The sequence below is a fragment of the Alternaria atra genome (genome assembly GCF_907166805.1).
Source record: "Alternaria atra isolate CS162 genome assembly, contig: 34, whole genome shotgun sequence".
Taxonomy (NCBI): domain Eukaryota; kingdom Fungi; phylum Ascomycota; class Dothideomycetes; order Pleosporales; family Pleosporaceae; genus Alternaria; species Alternaria atra.
In genome coordinates this window covers 1269194-1285491 of record NW_025091333.1, presented here as the reverse complement: position 1 = coordinate 1285491, position 16298 = coordinate 1269194, and the positions used below count along the sequence as shown (strand labels likewise).

Below are 16298 nucleotides of genomic sequence, written 5' to 3'. Positions count from 1 at the left end.
AATCAACAGCATTGTAAACTTCTAGGTTATTTGCTGTAGTAGGCAGATAGAGCCAGCAATAAGAATTTAAACAAGGAGGTTGTCGCTAAGCTCCCCAACACCACCTACGTCATTACCTTTGCGTCCCATCCAAGGAACAACACGATGCCCGTTGTCTTGAGTTCCAGCTCGCGCAATTACACAAAAACCGGTATTTCGGCTTTCGCTTGCCACGGAGTTACTATCGACTCCTCATTGTATATGTATATGTTCTGCTTCTCACCAGGTCAAAAGAGTCATTTGGTAAATCCTACGCTCGAAGTTTGTATCTTCTATCAGGCATTCCACACCTTTCGCTTTCGATTGGCCCATTATGCGGGAATCAAAATCAAACCCTTTACTTTGCATACTCGTCTCCCTCCTCATGACAGTGCTGGCAGTCGCTGACGACGCAACGGCAACATCATACACAAATGACAGCTCTTTTCGTGACGGCTTGTTGAATGTCACGAATGAGTACCGCGTGCATCACAATGCATCAAAGCTTGAGTGGAACACGACGCTGGCCGACTACGCGCAGGATTTGGCCGAGGGCTGCGAATTCGAGCATAGCGTAAGTTTCACCTCGCAGATCTCGAGGTCACTTCTTGCTCCCCATTCAGCCCGCGCTGTTGACAGACAAACTCGATATCTCGCGACTGAAGCGGGTGTATGCATGGATTGCGGGAAGATCCGCGGCTCCTAACCTGCAATGACATATCGACTGCGCTAATACTAGAGACAATGCAGGGTGGTCCGTATGGTGAGAACCTCGGTTCAGGATATAGCAGCGGAGAGGTCACTGTTACGGCGTGGGCAAATGAGAGTACGAAGTATGATTTCAAGGCAGGAGAGTTTAGGTTTGTTCGACTCTTCATTCATCAGATGTACATGTATACTTACCAACACTACTAAGCGAGGAGACTGGCCACTTCACTCAACTCGTATGGAAATCAACTACCTCAATGGGATGCGGCCGCAAAGAATGTAATGGTGGTACGAGCGGCGGTGAGGGCAATGCTCCGGGGTGGTTCGTTGTTTGCGAGTATTGGCCTCGGGGAAATGTGATTGGACAATTTGTGGAGAATGTACAGTCTGCACCTCGCCAGGATACAGAGTCAAGAGCAGCTAGCACGGCGATCGGAGCTTTGATGTTACCGTGGGTCGGGTTCGTCACTGGATGGATGGTCGCCATGTCGTTGTGACGATTGAGCAAGAAGCGATTTGTCGTTACTATTGCAACACCATGCTTGCAACGACGTGAGAACATGACGATTGGTGCCGGTCAAATGAAAATGGCTAGCAGGCAATCATGCCAGTTCACTATCCACGAAATGGCGAGCTATAGCTTCACTGAATTGCTGCAGTCCTGCAGTTTGTCTGTTCGTGAACCCCGTCGTGAAGTTGTTTGTCGTATCGATCTCAGCGGAGCAACCCGACCATCTCAGATGGATCTTGCGGCCGGCTACTCCATGTGGTGACACCAGAGCGATCATTGTCTCGAACCTACCATACGTGATGTCGCAACCCGCACATAGCCTACTCTTATGTATACACGTAGTTTCATCCTTTTCCCGGGGACGACTTCGTCTATGCTTGACAACTTGGTCGACAACCTTTAAGTCGTATATATATTAGTACAACCAGTATACAACACATCTAGTATCCTCTGAGCACTCAAGTCATACTCTCTTACTCTTGGACAACATTCTGCTTCTACAAATGACGGCTCCGAACATCGGCTCTAGACCAAGGCCAAATGCGATAGATCATACCCGGCTTCATGCCGGCTTGAAGCCTCACAATAGAATCAGTTCCGCCCAAGGCCTTCGAAACAGACGCGATGAGCGACAGGCCAAGGAGTCTACCGCGGAAAACGTGTCAATACCCCACAAGTCTCCTACACGCCATGTCCAGCGGACGATCGAAGCTCGTATTCCCCGGAAGGTCATTGCACTCCCTGATCGAAAGTTGGAAGAGCAACTTATGATTCCACCGTCACCCAAGTACCAGCAACTAGTCGATCGTCACAGATATCGGCTAGGTTCAGCAAGATTCCGATTCTCGCGGCAGATCGGAGATGAAGAGTGCTGGCGTGTGCTTCTCCATGACACCGAAGTCGTGGGTCCTCATGGTTGTTGGGTAGGTCTAGGAACAACGAGTTGGAGATATCCATTTGGAAGTGCCTTAAACCCCTACCGGTTGCATTGCATCAATCGGAAGAATCTGAATCAACAGTTAGAAGGGGAAATACTATACACCCACGCTGCCATGAATGTGATGGGCTTTAGATACGCGTTGAAGTTCACTACCATTGTGGGAGATGTGCGTCAGCAATACGAAGTGTCGCATCTTTGCGGACATTCTCACTGTTATCGACCAACCCATCTGGTGCTTGATTCATATCGAGTGAACCTGTTAAGATCGCGGTGTTGCGGTTGTAGTACGGATAAGAGAGGGATTCAACACAACTATTGTCCCCACGCAGACCTACCAGGATCGGGTGGGCAGCACTGCTTCGAACACGAGCAATGCCCTGAGTACTGCCCAGAGCGTTTGAAACGAAAGACTTCCCGGTTGGAAGAATGAGGCATTGGCTGGAGCAGCGTTGGGTGCAGCGGATACACTAAGTGGTCTTGAATATTATGGTGGGCCAGTCTCGTTACAGGATATGTATATCGCTATACAAGCTTTGCTCAAGAGCAAGCACAAACGCCTTGCAACTCCGCAGCGCAGGCTATGAGCCTCGAGCGATTTGTTGTTAGTGAGGCACTGAGAGTGACAAGATCATCCTTGCTTGCTAATCCATCATGTACATTCTGCAGACGAACGAGCAACAATAGTGCTAAAGACGCGCGAGATCTTAGACGCGCTACACTTATGTAAAGTTAAACTTACAGGGTACTTATCTATGCAAAATGACACACTATGAACATATAGGCCCTGTTCATTAGTTAGATATGACCGACCAAGATCACGCTCGTGGGTTACCTGAGTAAACTTATTGAACTACGTTGTTTATTGGGTATGCAAAGATCGTAGGACACAATAGATTTAGAAAACAACACAGCACAAAGCAAAGATATGAATATTGATCAGACACTTGATATAGCATTCATTTAACACGGCAGAGTCTGCTCTATATTAGTAACTATCTAGGGCTTATGGAGTAACGGAGCTGCTCTGACCTACCGTCCCCCCCGTTAAAGTAAGCGCGGTCCTGACAAGGTGACTGTTTGAGAGATGTCTGCTAGTCTTTGTTATTCTGCTTAAAGTTCTTTGAACCACAATTATGTCTACTGTCCTCGTGTGCCTAGAGCTGTGGAAATGTGAGAACTCGGAAGAGTGTTGGTCGGAGGAAGGATCATCTAGTACCAAACGGGATTAGTGTCTCAAAGTGCTACGTCATACTTCGGTGGGCAGTCCGCAATGATGTCCAGGTGGCTGGACGACTGATCGCGGAAGTTCAACACGAACCACGAGGTGTGCCATCTAGTCATAATTATTCGCGTTGCTTCTTTTTTTGCTGGCATTCATATTGCTCACTCGTAAATTACGGCTGCGTCCGCCATGTTGTCAACACGTTCGCACTAACGCGATCAAACTCGAAACGGATATTGATTCAAAAGACCTTCGCGTTATGGAACGCATTAAAGATTCAGTCCTCTTCATCTTCCTTCCTTCGCTGACGGTTCAGCTCGTCGATGACCTTCTTGCCGCACGCCAAAACCTCTAGTGTTCGACTCTTATTATCGTGATCCCTCGTCTCTGGGACCAAGAAATACGTGGTCACGGCTCCTGCTACCATGAAAGCGCTCATGACTTGCAGGATATGCCCGAAATTCTGGCGTTCCCATTCGAAGTCATCCTGGGGCTTGGACTTGTCGGATTGAAATGCATATGCCAGGAAGATCTGCACCACCCAAGAGCCGAGTTTGCCGCTAGCAGCAGCTATCCCATGGCAGGTACACCGGTATCTTGTGGGGAAGATCTCAGCAGGTATTATGAATGTCGTCACATTCGGTCCAAGATTGAACGCGATGTGACTGATCACATACAGTACGATCAGTCCTGATCGACTGCTGTCGAGCAAGTTTGTCCAGGCACTCCCGGTTACGATGAAGAGTACGAATAGAACCAGGAAACCCCAGAATTGGATCACTTTCGGCGACACATACTTGACGATCTTGACCATCAGCAGACCACCGACAACTGTCCCTATGGAGACCATTACTAGGGTATGTTTGCTGTTATCACTCAGTGTCTGGTACACTGATAACTCGCTTTTGACATCACCCTGCCAGATGTGGCTGACGATCTCTGGTGAGGATAGGCCTAGCCCGTAGACTGTTTCAAAGTCAGTAGGTCTGCCGCAACGGCTTAATAGTCTACCTACATGCGAAATCGAGAAACAGCCAGGCCAATGATGTTCCTAGAAGGTACTGCCAATTCTTCTCGACTATGAAGAATTGTTTTGCATCGATCCACGAGGCGAGCGGAGGAGCGAACTCTGGGTCTCCCGGAGGAAGCTGAGCCTGCGGTGCTGCGGTGGGGCGAAGATGCACGTTACTGAGTCGGTGCTCAGATTCACTATCGCTCTCGATCTCCTCGTCGGGCGCAATCACCGAAGAGTTCGTCGAGTGCCTCGAAACAGGCCTTCGAATTTGCGGTGTGGCGGGCACATTCAGCAACTCGACTTCCCCATGTTCGGGATTCGTTTCGGGCGCGCCAAAAAGTTCGCAGTGTCCTCGAGGGTACCTTTCGTGTTTTGTAAGATGTCCAATGTATATCTTGGGCTCTCTGGGATTGTAAATCGAAAGACGAGAGCAATGAGAGCCGGCACGATGCCGATCCCGACTACAAGCCTCCAGAGTCGATCGATAGCTCGGAAACACTCCAGATCGTCAGGTCGACAAGACTGTGCATTCTTCTCAACCCAGGGCTTGTACGCCTCCACTGCAGCAAGCGACAGAACATTGGCGAGCAGTTGTCCAACAGGTTGAGCGAAGAAAACCCAGCTCAGCATTCGCGCACGATGTTTGCGAGGTGCGAACTCCGCAGTGATGACCTACTCCTACGGTTAGCATGGGTATGATCACGTTCGATATTGACACCTACAGCACTCAAAGGGTAGTCAGCCCCAATACCGATGCCTTTACAATGTCAGTGCTATTACAGTCTCAACATCCGGGTCACACCTCCTTACCCATGATCGCGCGCCAGGTGATTAGCCATCCTCCAATCGCCATACTATTCTTTTCCCCGTTCGAACTCATCAGTAGTAACATCGTACCAACGATAATGATCACCAACTCGAGCCCATACATCTTACGTCGGCCCAGAACATCTGCTGCGAAGCCGAATCCTATCTGGCCGACCATTGTGCCCGCAAGTGTTGAACACATCATGGCCGTCTTGACAGAGGACGGTACCGAGGGTATACCGGCTTCTTCGTGATTAGGCCAGTAGACATATCCCAACATAGGGGTGACGACATTCAAGGCAAAAAGGCCGAATGCATCTGTTAGGAAGCCGATGCCAGCGACTACTACTACCCAGACCTGGAAGGGTGCTGAATCAATTGTTGCGAGCGTCCATCGCCGACGCCTTATCTCCTATCGCTAGGGTTAGCAACACACTCGCAGGCAGTAGGATCATTGCGAATGAAATGGAGTTTACCTACAGGAATGCCGCTCCCGCCTGCTGTCAGATCCTCTACACCGATATGGTGGCCTTTAATTGGCCGCGTAATCCAGTTACGAAGACCCATCGTCGCGTTAATGCTGATAGCACTTTATGAAAGGGTAATCGTACTCAAGCGCGTGTGCTTTGGCAAATCTGTTTGTATCGCGTTGTCTGTCGTGCAGAACCCTCTCGGGACAGCATTGTTCATATTGCGAATGTATGAAGCTTCAGCCTCCACTATCATGCGCATTACCGAAGCCACTCTCAGAGAAATATGCACAGCCCGAGGCAACAAGGCAAACCGGTCAACAAAAAGGTGTGCATTGGTACTGGCGCTACTCATGGGTTCTCCTTCGTCGTATCCAATCTTGTTTTCTTCGCCGAAGTCAGACTCGGTGGCGTTCATTGCTGCAGGAAACACGTGCCACGGCCCTGATCTTTCAATCTTGCTGATTATCTGGGATCACTACAGATAGCTAGATGCTGGATACCATCTTTAGTTGTTCGCGTTTGGGACGGGCGCCAGCGCAGCAAGAAGCACACGACGCAAGCGAAAGGTGTGAGCTCTGGACTTCTCTGAGTGTCTGTAAGATGGGATCATAATATTGTCCAAGAGTTCAATCGAAAGCCACGTGTTGTTGGATCATAATGGCTGGGTAATCTGGGCGTCTGGTAGTCGACGATGGCCGTTCGCTTCCCCACGTGGTGATCTTCGCAACCTCATTGAACGTCAAAAGCCGCCATACTAGATTCGGTGTACCATCCTGATGCCGCCACATGCACGAACACGAAGTTTATGCCTCCTTTGGATAAGCTCACAGCTGTGTATAGTGCTTCCGATGTTAGAAGGCTCGACAGATTTACGTGCCTGGGCCATAGCAGGACGTCAGACAATATGCTAAGCCACCCCAGATGCCGCCGCGGTCTACCTTTAGGTTAGTCCATTCATGCGCGTGTTGAGAAGCTGGGTGTAGGCTCAGACGACCCTTACTACAACTTCTCATGCTTCTCTTAAGAGCTTGGAGCTCGGATGGTTGTTGTCCCTACTGTGTACCAGCAGTTCCACAACGCATGAGCAGTTTTTACACGTCCTGTGTTGCGCTTGAGCGCGGCGCAAGCCTACCAATATGTCTTTTGGATGTAGTCCGTCCGATGTGCTGAAGCTATTGGAGATCTCGACTCGTGTATACCTTGCCTTCAAAGGTGTGTTACCAGCTACTACCCTGCATCAGTATTTGCCAGGGATCGGCTTGCTAATCATTATACTCAGATGCCAATGAGAACTCAGAAGCTCAAGTTAGTGGGCTTGTAAAAGAGTTCACCACTTTTCATGGCTGTCTCGAACAGCTGGGCGAGTTGATGAAACAATATGGCCAACCAATGCCATTTCCCGTCAAAGACTTCGAAAACACGCTGAAGAAGTGTGCAAAGACCCTGGAACCGTACACTGACAATCTCGTTGACAAGAAGATGTCTGTCAAGAAATTCATCTTTACAATTCGATACATCGGGATGGAAAAAGAAATCGATGGACTGAGGAAACAGATCAGCGGCCACTACCAGGCGCTCAACATGTGCACCTCATTTCTCCAATTGTAAGTATTGTTCGTACTCAGAATCCTATCGCTGACCGCTGCTAGACGGCTGAATCTTGAAGCAACCAAACAAACTCAGCGTCTTCTCGACGCTGCGCCCTCTCGCACAGTAAACCTAAGTGGTCGCTCATACTCTACTAACACTCTCGGAGTTTCAAGCAACCGTACGCCATTGGCGCTTGCGCCTCCCGACGAGCATCCGTTATTTAGCGAATGGAGAATCTTTGACCGATGGTTGCAAAGCGAGGACGAACGCATTGCTCAAGAAGCGGGACTGTCACGGCCCCTATCGCTAGGAGATGCGCCCGCTGCTGCACCAAGTGGGGATGTCCAAACAGCGGCCATACTTTATCAACTCAGACGTCAGGTTGATGATGCGATATTTATTGAAGAAAATCGTGCAAAGCGAACCACAGCCGAAAAACGATCACACCTGGTCCCGAGCGACGCGATGAAACAGAAGGTCCGCAATATGCCACCAGCACCGTTGCGAACGTATACTCTCGATACCGAACACTCTGGTAACTTCACGAACTTTAGTCAGGAACCTATGAACGACTCTATAGCCACCATCCGTCCCAGCCTGAGCATACGGCCATCATCACCAGATTATTTTGCCTCGGTTGACTGGACGCAGTCACCAACGTCAAAGTTGCTCGATCCTGGTCGAACCCCCTCTATCTCTACAACCGGAAGTAGCGAATGCTATTCGCCGGCATCACGGTCATCAACAAGTACTACCCCAGATAAAGCTTTATCTCCCAATCTGCGACGCAGCCTTTCACACACATCGCTGGCCACCATAGCATTAGGTGACGCTGCACTTGACTGGAAACGTATCTGTCGCAATGTGCAGGTGGAACGTAAGTCTTTGAAGTACGGACCCGAAAATCACGAATGCGAGGTTAGGTGGCGATATCGAGAAGATACCGGGATCTCACTACGAGCAGTATATCACTCTACCCAAGATGGAAAACTTCGAACTTGGACTGAACAGCATTTCCCTGCCACCGGGCCATCGATACCATTGACTACCACATATATCGACGGTGCAGTATCTATCGACTTTCCACGTAGTTCGTTTGGAAGACTATACAAACAATATATTGACATCAAGTACACATTCGTTGGTCGTGAGTCAGCAGACAAGTTCCAAACCTTGTTGTACACCAACAACGGTGCCGACCCTGCTGAGCTCAAATTCGACCGACCCATCCTGGCAATATCATCAAACAAGAATCCGACTGAATGTCGTAATAAAAATCTGCGGCTATGGCGGCGCGTCGAGACACAGCCGGTAGATGGTGGGCTCGTCACATCCGAGGTCCTGGTGTTGCTATTCTACACAAGCGCATTAGAAGGGGAGGTCATTGGGTCGAAGAGCCGCACTACGCGTTCGAATGGCTTATGGATTCGGTCTACAAGAAAGATAGCGATAAGCTGACTCTTGTCTTTTCGAAAGACCCGTCTCGTTGGGCGACCGATAAGCTGTTCAAACGCCGCAAGTCATCCATACGGTCCGAGTCCGAGCCAGCGAACCTGTCTCTCCCCCAAAGAAAACGCAATGACTCTATGGAGATACCGGGATTGGCGCGGTCAGAAAGTGGTGCCTCAGCGTCGCCGAACGGCTCACTGAGGTCGTCCAGGAGTATATTTGAGAACGGCAGCGGATCTTCGAGAGCGGCCAATCTGAATCGGTTTGGGTATGCGGAACTAGAGATCAAGTTTCAGAGCAAGAAGGATAGAAGAGCGTTCTTGGACATATGGAAGCAATATGTCAAGCCGTTGAGTGCGGCTTCATGATCGCATACCGTAGAGAGAGAAATTGGCGGAATGTACTGTACTATAGTAGAAAAGTCAATACCTGTTTGACGAGCTTCTTCTAAGGGCAGTTGCTCTAAAACGTAATTCTCGGTAAAAGAATCGTGCGACGAATATGATCTCGAAGCAATCATCCTCGTATCAACACGTGTGGGTGGGTTCTGGTAGGTTTATAAAAACTTGGTATTCATCTTTTGTTCCGTGGAGTTGCTCCGCTACCATCGAAGGGAAAACACCGCACCAAGATGCTGAAAGTGATAGCTACCAAACTTACGAAAAGCTCTCACTAGTTTCCATGGACTTATTTACTCCGATGCATTTTGCGTAGATGAAGGTAGCAGGGCAGCCAACGCCAACGTCCTCGCTAGCACGGTCACGTGCTGCGTCTCTTTAGTTCCAATTGGGGCGACGTCGAGATACTTTCGATGTGGCTGACAGGTGTTCTTCTCTACGGAATCCGTACGAAGTCTGAAAAGTCGGTCTTTGTCTGTTTACTATTTTCTTACATTCTGTCGACGTTGATTCATAGTGGCAGCAAATTATGGCTGTCCTCATCTAAGTGTGCATAATACCTGGGTACAACGTCGGTGTGGAATCTGCCTCGTTCTGGTCCATGCGCTGCATACGTGTTACGTGTCAGTCTTCTTGACAACCAGACGTAGGAAAGCGCATATGAGGTAATATCCGCGGAGCCATAACTATACTCTGGCATGGTAGCACTCAGAAACAAGGTCAGCTCAATGTTGAGGACAAAGGGCTGTAAAAACAAAGGCCTAGACCGTGCGTGATGCGGCACAGTTGCTCTACAGCTTAGTTTACCAACGACAGGGTGTTGCTGCATATACATACACGAGGAGGCGTTCATGTGGAGGATTGTAATCCCTGTTACAAGAAGAAATGCGCACATGATTGGGCCTGAGGAATAAAGGCTAGAAGATCAAACAAGCCCACATTTGGAAACTTTGAAGATTGCTTAGACAACAACAGCATTACTTATGAAGGACCAGAGAGAAAATCTAATAACATTTGAGAAAAAATGATTATTGGCAGTTTACAAAGTAGTGTAAGTCTAATAACACGCAATCATCCACCTAACAGAAAATCAAGCACAAGTTGTATTCGCAAAAATCTTGCCAAACTCATCCACATTCGTAATAGCACCCTCAGCGTCGTATTCGACCCTGACTTGCTGATTGCTGGAAACAGATGGATCGCCCACAAGGTAGTTGAGTGGCTCCAGTCGCATGGCCGAATGGGCAGAGCTGAACATTGTGTTGGGCAAGTCACCAGTGTGCGGGAGGTGGTGCATGCCAAGGTTGAACCAAAGTACTCTGTGACTCGTTAGTAAGACGTGATATTATACCAGGCATGGCATTAACAGGGAGGAGAGGAATGGGGTTACGAACAAATCTTCCTGCTCCAAACTTTCATCGTCGAAGAATGTCGCAAAATCCACCAATGGATCGTCCTTGGAATACTGGTTGTAAGCATCCGCAGCCCTCGGCTCTGTGTCCTTTTGCTGTGTGACGTAAAATCGTGCGTTACGAAGGCACCCGTCTTGTCCGTGTTCGTCGAGTTAGTTTGCGTAAGGTGTATCGTACCAGCAGATCTCTTGATTCTGTAACCTGGGTACTCGCCGTATGGGTTCGGTGTATCCCTGTTCACAACAGCGTACAATGCGTTGTCGTTCTCCTCCCAGTTGATCATGGAGTCTCTCTCATTGTCTACCCAGGATCGCTCGGCTTTGAAAGTGTTGTATACGCGGCCTTGACTCCAAGGATATGTTGTAGACGTGGGCACAAACTTGAGTTTCTGCACACTGTTCTTTCTTCCGTTGATATCCAAGTCCACCTTGAAAGTGAGAGTATGGTCGTGCGAGCTGCCTGAGAGAAAGTCATGGATATGGAAGCCGTACTCCGGTTGATCTTCCCAATAGGCAGCGGCGATATATCCAGAGAAGCGAGAGGATACTTCGATGCCTCCATCGTAGAAGAAGCTGTAGTCGATCAAGAAGTCGTAGTTGCCTACTGTGGCTACCGTACGCATGGTAAACTGGATGTTCTTTGCTACGCTGGTGTGTGGTGCGGATGGTGAGAAGGAGTGGCGGCGGATTGGGTAGCCCGCATCAAACTCAAATATGCATATAGCGTCCTTTTGGGTCTTGATTGTATCACCCTCTGTCCATGTTGCAGGTAAGTATGTAGCATGGCTGGGGCAGTCGTATCCCTTGACAAGTGGCTGTAGTGTCGAGCCCATACCACTCGTAGTATCGAAAAACGTCGCTTGCGATTGGAAAGGGTCAGTGCCGGAGTAGGATGTCAGAGCTTCCTGCAGGGACAACTCGTAAATGATTCGCCTGCCTTTGAATTTGATATCGAACAGCGAAAGGCCGAGATCCTGGGAGACAGCATGGTAGAAGGTGAAGTCCATCCAAGATATGTATCCCTCTTTAGCATCAATTTTGAATCGCTGGTCTCCCTGGGCGATAGATGCCGGCGGTGGTTGGTCGTCCAGTTCCATTGGCGTTCCCTGCTTGTCCGTAGATGTCCAGTTACCGAGTACATTCGGTGGTGGTTTCTGGTAATCGGGGTGGCTGATTGCGGCACGGAACTCTTCCGTACTGTCGTAGAACTCTCCATACGAGTACCAGCCAACAGCTTTCCATTCGTCCGAATTTTGTCCCGTCAGATCAAATTTTACAGCAAAACCGAGTGGCTCTACTGTAACACTGCTGAGATTGGTGCCCGGATCCGTGAAGGCTCCCGCCCAGGAGATCGTTCGACCTTCTTCATCCCAGAAGGGACTTCCGAATCTGAGACCAATACGACCAGTAAGGAAAGTCTAGATCCATATAAGTTTCTATCTTTACCCGCTGCCTATGTCTTCCCACTTACAGTATTGAACAGTTGCATTGAGATATCCTCAGTCTCTGTGGCGAACCTCGTGAAGAAATTTGTTGCTTCATTAGGTGAGTACATAGGATGCATTGGTGTCCGTCCTGGCTGAGAGTTTTGGAATGGAAAAGTCAATGGCTCGACTGGGGTGGCATTCGTCGCTGGCAGCGGCCCTATCATGTACTCTTGCCAGTGTTTTTCCGTTGAGTTGGTGGTACCACTTTGAACAGTCGCTCGCGCATAACGCTTTGGTGCAGTGGCATTACTGTCGAGGTAGGGTAGAGTATCGGTCTTGTTGGGATGGAGAAGGGCAAGCTGTACTCTGAGATCTTGTTAGTATGCAACGAGTGGTACTTTGAAATGGCAGGCTTACACATAGCTATCATGGCTGGATCCGTTGTTGCCAGTCAAGGCCATTCTCTCTTGCAGAAGCTCATTGACACTAGCAGCTTCTTCCTCGGACAGTGCCTTCCATGGATTCTCATATGGCGCGCTTACAGTGGGTTGACGATCGTTTGTCGGAGCATCTTGCGCGACAGCGCAAGAGGCCAAGACGGCAGCACCAAACGTTAGAGAAGAATTCCACTTCATGTTGGATCGGAACGAAAGTAAACGAGTGTGGAGATTCTGACATGCAGGCCTCTGCAGGTTATATGCCCATCCGTTGGCCTCTGCCTTCACGGTAACACAATACGTCTAGGGGCATTTGTGGTGTCATCATGCATGCGCATTCCCATAGTTGGCTTGCACCCTTAGCGAAGAGGAGCCATGCCTCACATCGGTTTGTTGAGCAGCGTGAAAAAACAATATCACGGTGTTGCTTTGGCGCACACCGTGCGCAGGTAAGGAGATGATCGGCACCACGGTTCTCTTCTGCATGTTGTGCAAGGGGGATTCAGCTCCACATTCAAACGAGACGAATCCAAGCGCCTCCGTTACATAACACGGCCGCTTAACAAGTTTTCGCGGCAAAAAAGTACAAGTAAATGCGCGGCGTCGAGAAAAGAACGCCTTAGTTGAGCGAGAGAGTATGGTTAGACTATGGTTGAAGTGTCTCGCACGGCTGATAACTCAGGGGCGGGGACTGCCTCCCGAAAGCTTGGTACGGCAACGCACCCCGCAAGAAACAATAGCGGGCAAAAGCAGTAAGGCAAATAAGCTTTTTCTGGTAACCTGTCGGTTCCAAAATTTGCTCGCCCATGCTACCAACATGCTTCTGGAATGCTGCAAATAGAACAGCCTGCGTTTCCTCACACCTCCAACAGCTGATCTTCAGGTGTCTGGTCGTTCGCCACACAGCCTAGGTACACCGTTCCAGGTAGCGACATTCCGTCATCATCTTCTTTGATTGTCTACTCTCTAAGTCTCTTTTCCATTTTGCGTCTAGCCATTGTTGTTGACGCTGTCGTTGCATCGTTCTTACGCCCCTTGTCCCATTTACTCATTATCTTTGCGAGTCCTGGCTTGCTGTTCCTGACTCCTTGGATCTGATGCTCTAAGACCTTTCCCATCATCACCGCGATCTGGAGAGCTGGAGCTTCCGACTTCACGGCCATGAACAGCTTTGAATTCCATTTCATTGTCATCGCTATGTATGCCTTCCCATCCTCTGCTACAAACTCTTCCAAGGCCAAAGGGTCAGCATGAGTGGGATCGCGAAGTCCAGCCTTGAAAGCGATATCGCGCACTTTGCGGGCGGCCAAATGCTGTTTCATAATTGACTAGATTTTTTTAAAAGCCTGGATCTCCACAGCGTTGTTAAGTGGGTCTGCGCGCAGGGTGCGAAGGCGATTTTTAATGCCGGTAGCATGCGGGGCGACCTTCTGGTAGGTCCGTTGAATGTCGAGGAGACTATGAATAATAAGTTGCATGACGGGGATGCACTCTGCCTGGTATGCTGCCTCGACCATCGCTAGGATCACCCGGCCGCGCTCTGCATTGGAGGTGACCTCGCCCATTCCTTGAAGGAACCGAGCGCGCGCTGCCTCGCGAGTGGCGTGGTAAGACGACATTGCTGTGTATCAAGGGGTATTTATGTTGATCTTGGCTTGCGAAGATCGAAATAAACAAATATCGGAGAGAATTGCTCGTGGTGGCAGTTGGTACTGAAGTAGAGTTCATGTCGATCGCGGGATTGCCAAAGGGAAGACGGTATTAGCGAGGGAGCAAACAAACTGTCCGTTCTGGCTGCACGTACCTAGGGACAAAGTCTGGTCCACCTTATGCTGGTGAGTAGAATGATTCTTCTGTTTTCTGTACTCTTCCCTTTTGGGAACTGCAGATGGGAAAGTTGACGTCCTTGCTACCTCTATTCCTCTCCATCTCTCGGAACAATACTTATGTTCCGATCAATCGTCAGCCTGCTAACTCTTTCATTCTGCTTCCATGCACGAGTCCGGTGAAGGCTCATCGCTCACATGTTTGCAAAACCGATCGTTTTGATAATCGACACAACAATATATGATGACAACCAGCATAGCGATAATCCAGATTCGCACGAAAACCCCCCTGGTGGAGCCAGCATACAAACTTTGAGATGACTGTACTTCTGCATGACGTACAGGACCAAGCTGGGTGGAGTGGTGTGATTGGAAAGATCCTTCCAGTCATACTAAAACACGGTCTTCCATCAGGTTGGGACATCGGTATTTGCTGTAGGCCAGGCGCAATTAATTGGGCGCAGATGGATAGGGGACGGAAGAGGCCGATACGAGAATAACTTGTTTAGCTATACTTGTATGGATTGGTAAATGGCGCTGAGCCCAGGCCTTTGTTCAAAAACATCAAGGTCAAAGTAATTCAGGAGTGTATGTAGATAAACAGAAGATCTGGAGATGCCCCGTCAAACTAAGAGTTGTGGACATACTATGGTGAGACGGATGGATAATAGCATCACACTGGACCACACCCAGTGCATAGCCAGGGCACTCCCATTGCACATTTCCATCAGAGTGATTCTCTGAGTACCTCTAAGCCCCCTTACCAGTCCTAGGATCTTGCTCCAAACCGCTTTCAGTAACCGGCACAAATATGTCTTCCACTTCACCGAACCGTGCAGCAGCCCCTTTGTCGCCACCAACCTTACGCTTCTTGAATGCGGCAAAGAGATTCGAGTCGCCTGTCATGCGCTTGGATCCAGCAGCGCTTCGCCTTTTTCATCCTTCACTTCGACATCATGACCGCTACATCGCTTAGACCTTCCGAAGAATGATCATGGACTCGGGAGAAGAAAGCAACGGCGGCAAGTTTTGCGTACATTGAACAGCCGGTTGGAAATGGCTATTGCAGCAAATTCCTACGAAATGATCCAGGCGGTTCAACATGAGCGCAGGTTGAGTCCAACACCAACAGTTTAAGCGCCCGCATCTAGAACATGATCAGCGGTAATACCGATCCACGGTTATACCAGTACTTGGTCATCGTGCTGGATCGAAAACGTCTGGGACTTGTTTGCTTATCCTTCCCCATGTATTTTAGCTGGTCAGACCACGACGCAACCTTTGAGACGATCGCGAATTGGTATAGCGGTGTGCATTTGCGTCTGGAAAGAATTCAAAGCCATTTGACCGCCACGGGTATGTCTGGTATGGCATTTCGTGTTATCTTTGTGAATGATGCCCAGCATACCACGCTGTGGAATAACGAACAAGTAATGTAAAGAAAGTGGTAGAGAGCAAGAATTGACGGTGAAATGCCTGTTGCATGCGAAGGCCCTTATACCGCTGAACTTTGCGCTTGCTTATGTCACACACTTAGTACCAGCCCTGCTTCTTGCACCATCACAAGGACTGGCGGAACGACAAGGGTAACCCAACTGTATCACGCAAACGTAGTGGCGGTGGTGAGATAGTAGTCATTCTCTGCACGTCAGTCCAGAATAAGTAGATGTGCATCAGGTATTAGAGAGGGAGGAGGTCCCGTCGGGGAGTCCTCACGAAGCGCGGGGTCCCGCAGCAAGCAATTCGACAAAAGCGAAAAGTTCGCGTGATATACTCACCGCTGACTGAGTGATGTTGAGTCATGTTCATAGGATACAGTAGTACAGTACGGAAGACTGTCGGTTGCTTGCTTGTTCTAAGTGCTATGTAGAAGGCTATTGGTGAACTGCGGCCCGTCGAAAGAAGATGCTGACATTCCAATGCACATGCATTACGGAGCTGGAGAAAGGTCACCAGGTCACATTTTGTGTTCTGGAAAGGGTTCTAAGGTGTTTGTTCGCCGTAAATGCTCGGCAGCCTCGAGATTCTACCGCGCCGTGTTGGGAAACTTGATTATCGGACGTTGT

General features: G+C 49.3%; 3 protein-coding genes across 3 annotated transcripts; 1 reads left to right on the top strand and 2 right to left on the bottom strand.

Moving 5' to 3' along the window:
* Positions 1-3676: 3676 nt before the first annotated feature.
* On the bottom strand, positions 3677-5788 carry ALTATR162_LOCUS10874 (uncharacterized protein; the record flags this gene model as incomplete). The annotated part of the gene is made up of 6 exons (XM_043318514.1): positions 3677-4365; positions 4415-4714; positions 4777-5086; positions 5137-5171; positions 5225-5633; positions 5702-5788. The coding sequence occupies 6 exons, from the start codon at positions 5786-5788 to the stop codon at positions 3677-3679; spliced, it is 1830 nt and encodes a 609-aa protein (XP_043174449.1).
* A 1042-nt stretch (positions 5789-6830) lies between these two features.
* ALTATR162_LOCUS10873 (uncharacterized protein) lies at positions 6831-9101 on the top strand (the record flags this gene model as incomplete). Its single annotated transcript, XM_043318513.1, has 4 exons — positions 6831-6906; positions 6974-7298; positions 7344-8548; positions 8593-9101. The coding sequence occupies 4 exons, from the start codon at positions 6831-6833 to the stop codon at positions 9099-9101; spliced, it is 2115 nt and encodes a 704-aa protein (XP_043174448.1).
* Positions 9102-10221: 1120 nt separating this feature from the next.
* ALTATR162_LOCUS10872 (uncharacterized protein) lies at positions 10222-12604 on the bottom strand (the record flags this gene model as incomplete). Its single annotated transcript, XM_043318512.1, has 5 exons — positions 10222-10450; positions 10499-10625; positions 10673-11960; positions 12014-12335; positions 12387-12604. The coding sequence occupies 5 exons, from the start codon at positions 12602-12604 to the stop codon at positions 10222-10224; spliced, it is 2184 nt and encodes a 727-aa protein (XP_043174447.1).
* Positions 12605-16298: the final 3694 nt, after the last annotated feature.